Source organism: Corticium candelabrum, chromosome 13 (genome assembly GCF_963422355.1).
Source record: "Corticium candelabrum chromosome 13, ooCorCand1.1, whole genome shotgun sequence".
In the NCBI taxonomy this organism is placed as follows: domain Eukaryota; kingdom Metazoa; phylum Porifera; class Homoscleromorpha; order Homosclerophorida; family Plakinidae; genus Corticium; species Corticium candelabrum.
In genome coordinates this window covers 3,107,501-3,112,500 of record NC_085097.1, presented here as the reverse complement: position 1 = coordinate 3,112,500, position 5,000 = coordinate 3,107,501, and the positions used below count along the sequence as shown (strand labels likewise).

At 39.2% G+C, this 5,000-nt stretch overlaps 1 protein-coding gene across 2 annotated transcripts in view; it reads left to right on the top strand.

Moving 5' to 3' along the window:
• LOC134188895 (uncharacterized) overlaps positions 1 to 4,631 on the top strand; it is a 5,354-nt gene extending 723 nt beyond the window's left edge. The window contains exons 1-6 of one of the 2 annotated variants that reach the window (XM_062657100.1): positions 1 to 1,594; positions 1,654 to 1,712; positions 1,945 to 2,010; positions 4,134 to 4,208; positions 4,306 to 4,433; positions 4,502 to 4,631. The exon at positions 1 to 1,594 is cut by the window's left edge and continues 723 nt beyond it. In XM_062657100.1, the coding sequence (XP_062513084.1) occupies positions 1,434 to 1,594; positions 1,654 to 1,712; positions 1,945 to 2,010; positions 4,134 to 4,208; positions 4,306 to 4,433 (489 nt within the window). In that variant the 5' untranslated portion in view covers positions 1 to 1,433 and the 3' untranslated portion in view covers positions 4,502 to 4,631. Of the gene's footprint in view, positions 1,595 to 1,653; positions 1,713 to 1,944; positions 2,011 to 4,133; positions 4,209 to 4,305; positions 4,472 to 4,501 lie in introns of those variants that run through there. The other variant, XM_062657099.1, reaches the window with a different exon arrangement.
• The last annotated feature ends 369 nt before the right edge of the window (positions 4,632 to 5,000 follow it).

Below are 5,000 nucleotides of genomic sequence, written 5' to 3'. Positions count from 1 at the left end.
AATAGTAGCGCCCATCGTTGAATTCGTGCTAAAGCTGTCACTGCAATGCTTCGCCTTCCCCAAGCAGTTCCTTCTGTGGTTTGTGATCAACCAAAAGTTCAAAGTGTCGGCCATAGACATAACGGTGAAATTTTGAAATTCCAAACACGATTGCAGCCCGTTACGGTCACATTATCAATAGGTTTTGTTAGCTGCCGACAGCGATCCCGATGCAAACGCAATAGCATGTCCATTTCTATTTTCAAGCCTGTACGGCAAAACGGCACCTAGTCCAAAAGATGAGGCATCACATGCCAGCAACAGTGGTAACTTGGCATTGTAGTGTACCAGTGCTCGAGAAGATGCCAACAATCTTTTCGATTACTGGAAAGTCTTGTCTTCATCCTCTGACCATTTCCATGGTGGTCCCTTCTGTAAAAGGGCATGCAGAGGTGCCAACACTGTCGCTCGACCTGGAAGCAACTTGCTGTAGTAGTTCAGGATTCTAAGGTATGCCTTCAACTCTGATACTCCTCGTGGTATCAGTCCATCTCGAATGGCCCTCGCTGTTTCCTCCATGGGGTGTAATAGAGTCCTCCATGAACTGACACTTATCTTGTTTAATCTCAACCCGGTTTCTCTTAGTTTCTTCAAAACTCCTCCGAAGTGCTCCAAGTGCTCAGTCTGACTCTTTCACGTTATCAAGATATCGGCAAGGTTAAGCCACCACAACGCACGACATGTCTTTCAACAAGCCTTCCATGATCCTCTACAATATAGCTGGTGTCGAGGCTATTCCAAACAGTAACCAGTGGTAACGAAACAGTCCTTTATGCGTGTTAATGTTTGCCAATTCTTAGGACTGTTCTTCCAGACGTAACTGGTGGTATACTCGCATCAGGTCTAGTTTGGAGAATGTTTCTCCTCCTGCTAACTGTGACATACGCTGTCGTGCACTTTGTGTCCCCACGGGCTACCAGGCCCCACGCCATTTCCTCTCTCCCTGATATTTGCGACCACGTGCACCAAAAACGCGAAACACCATGGCGTCCAAAACAGCACGCGGAATCGTGATCATCCGCAATTGCGGAAGAATCCGAGTCATCTACCTGCTGTCTCTTAAATCTGTGCAGCAGCATTGCTGTATCAGTGTCCTATAGCACTATACTTGAATATGATTCTCTAGATAATGGTAAACTGTATTCTTTGCAAATTGATAAAATTTGGCAATTTCGTTTATATATGTATGCATGTATGTATGTATGTATATATATATACACATACATACATACATACATACATACATATATAATACCATAGTGATAGCAGAAACTTTCAAACATCAGACTAATAGAGCAACGTCAATTATCCAAATAATTGATTCAGGCATATATACGTCATACCTGCCGATCCAATTTCTAAATCTACTCAACTGAATGCTAACGTTGTAATTCATGCAATTGTACATTGCAAGAAAATCTATCTTGAATTACCAAGCTTTAAATGATATATGCAATTGTACGACTACGCGGAAAACTGTTACGCAATTCATATCATTGACATACGAATACATGGCATTACTTTACGCGCAGCTTCAATTGGTGCACACTTCAAGGTAGCTTCTTGATTGTTGTTAAGAAAAACCATATTTCTTGCAAAATCGTTTGTGTTTAGCATCTCTTCTCGTACGCCTGTTGCGGTAGTGGAATATGTATCGGACGACAATAATGAAGGTTAGATAAACGGTTTTTGCAAAATTGAACGCTTTGCTCAGTACGTTAGAGCATCGCATCATGTCGATATATATTTATGCAAGAATGTTAATAACCAGATTAGCACTGAAAAGTAGAGGTGGTCTTGGTTGGACCTGTAAATATATGAGAAATATATATATCTATATCTATCTATAAATATATATATAATATTTTACTGCCAAATACTTATATTCTCATCTGATTCGTCTAGAGAGTACGACTGCTGTGACCTCAGAACTTGTAGAATATAGCAATGAATTGTTGTATTCGGTAGAAGGTAAGGTTAACGTTAAATCTTCTAATAGTAAAATTTGACGTTGTATAAACTGTTAATTTTTGCGGTTTCTACCAGTAGTATATACAAAATTTGTACACACAAGGTATAAAGTGAAATTCAACAAATATGTTTACATGCCACAACATGGTGGTATTTTACCTCCTAATGACTCTATTCTTATCTTATTCCTTTAGAAAGCGCAATGCGTTATGTGAACCAGTTCTGTGTGTGTGTGTGTGTGTGTGTGTGTGTGTGTGTGTGTGTGTGTGTGTGTGTGTGTGTTTGTGTGTGTGTGTGTGTGTGTGTTTGTGTGTGTGTGTGTTTGTTTGCGTGCGTGCGTGCGTGCGTGCGTGCGTGTGTTCCTGCCTGCATGCGTGTCTGTGTGTGTGTGTGTGTGTGTGTGTGTGTGTGTGTGTGTGTGTGTGTGTCTCTGTGTGTGTGTGTGTGTGTGTGTGTGTGTGCGGGCGGGCGGGCGGGTGGGCGGCGGGCGGATGGGTGGGTGAGTGTTGCAAGTTTAACTAGACAGTCTACAGGACAAACTATATTTCTCGTGATACCCTGAAGGAAAAGATGTGCGAAAATATAGTCGTCCGAACTTCGATTTTGGAAAATATTAACTATTAGTGCGCAATTAATTTCTGTGATAACAAATCTTTTCCGTCCACCTCTCCGTTGGCATCTGCTATATATGTCGCTGGTGGATAGACTGCCACTAGCAGATGCAGGTGGCACGAACACTAGCTGACACATTGTACATGTGGCTAGAGTTACCTGGGTCAACAGCTTGTGCGCAGTGGCGTGGCTAGTAGGGATGATGGGGGCACGTGCCCCTCAAATGTCGCTACTTTATAAAATTTGACTCTATAGTTTGCAAATTGCAACCAATGATTTTAAATTTTAGGATTATCTAGCCATTAGTGATTAATAATGCCAATGACAATGATGATAATGATGCTGATTACAGTAATACTAATTAAATCGCTTTTATTTAAATAAATACGCCGAAAGACACTGGTGTTTCTATTGAAGTCGCTAGACCACGTTGCAGATTACAACAACTTACTCATATGGATGAGTTGGTTGTAATGAAAAGAACAGGAGCACGAAGAAATGAAGAAGATTCTAGAGACAACGATGACTATTATCGCATTTCAATTTACAACACAACACTTGGTCAGATAATTATAGTAAATTCAACCGACGTTTTTTAGTCGAAAGTCGGTCTTTGATGACGGCAGCTGTAGTGCGTGTAGCCCAAGATCATTTTCTTTTCTTAACGTAAAAGTTGTGGAGCCTTTGGCTAAGCATTATAGTCTTAATTATGGAATGGTGCCATTTCAGGCGGAGTCTGGAGCACATTATCAAAAGACCAAACAGAAATTAAAATCTCCCTCTGACGTGTTATACCATCTCTTGCCAGTGGAGGAAGTTAGACTGTCGTAGACCTGCTCATAGTCTTAAAAGTAGTGTTGACATTAGGTACGTGTCTCTACACGTCATGCGAGCATTCGTTTTCATGTTTGAAAAGATTGAAGACCTAACCCGAGGACTGGCATAGAAAGGGATATGTCTAGTAAGATAGACTTTGAAGCAGCTGTATACGACAGGTTTGCCGCAGTAGACAAAAACAGAAGAAATTTAAGATTAATTAAATAGTGAAATAATAAACGGTTAAATAAAAGTAGAAATACAGATATGAGAAAATTTTATAGTGTGGCCCCAAATCTTGGATTCTTGCTTCGCCGCTGCAGTGCGTGTGCACAAGGCTGGCACAAGTTTTGGTACTGAGCATGCGCAAGAAAAACTTATGAGCGGTATATATATATATACATACATATATATATGGTGCAATAATTTTATTCCCAACACTTTTATCTTTAGGGTAATTCAAGTTAAAACTTACAGTTGTCGCATCTTTGTGTTAATATCAATACACAATTTCAACGGGTTCGCAGATAGATTTCAAAATACAACACGTTTGTTTTTAATTTTATGACCAGTAGTATTTAACAATTTCAATATTCAAGATTTAAGGTTGTTACGTTTTGTATATTTTAAGATTAATATCTACAAATGTTTATTGTTGTTTAATTGCTGTGAAATCTTAATCTTCATCTGTTTAGACAAATTATCTCGAGCCAGTGCAGAGAGATCTTTAGTCGGTTTAACATTATTCTCTTCAGGTGTCGACAAGTCCGGTAAAAAAATTTATTGTCTTGTATAATGTTTTATCTATAAATTCATAAAATTATATAAAACTTTAAAGTTATATAAGTTATAAATATTCGTCTCTAGGTGTCTTGGCAAATTTTTATGTTTATGACCGACCTCCTCCTTCTCAACCATCTAATGACGGACCTCATCCTTCTCAACCATCTTCAACTGATGTTAGAATTTGTCTGAGTTGTGGTGTTATGCATTAAGTGAGTGAATGTAAATTCGTCAATAAAAAAGAAAAATCATAGCAATTGGCATTTCACTGTTCTTTCAGTTACTGCACACTTTTATTTACTCCAACCAGTTTCACTAAAGCGTTGGCCAATATGCATTTTTGTTCACAAACCAGTATGTTCGCTTGGCCCCTTTTACATAATTGATTATAAACATTCGACGTTTTACGCTAATTTTAAATAAATGCTACAAACTGGCGGGAACTGCATTAGCCATCTACTAGAAATGATGCTCTATTATCCTAAAATTACAGTATACATTGGAGTAGCTACTTTAAATCATTCCTGGTGATAAAAATATAATTGTTGCCGAGCGTAGCGAGGCTTCTAATCCCGGTCGCACAACAGAAAGGGGAGTGGTGCTATATGGCTCTCTATCAAACTATTGGTATATATATATATATACACAAAATATGTAAAGCTCAAATTGTCTGTGTGTGTGTGTGTGTGTGTGTGTGTGTGTGTGTGTGTGTGTGTGTGTGTGTTCGTGTTTGGTGGCCACGTCTTTTGTCCGTTCGCAACCGAAATCGGCACGCACAC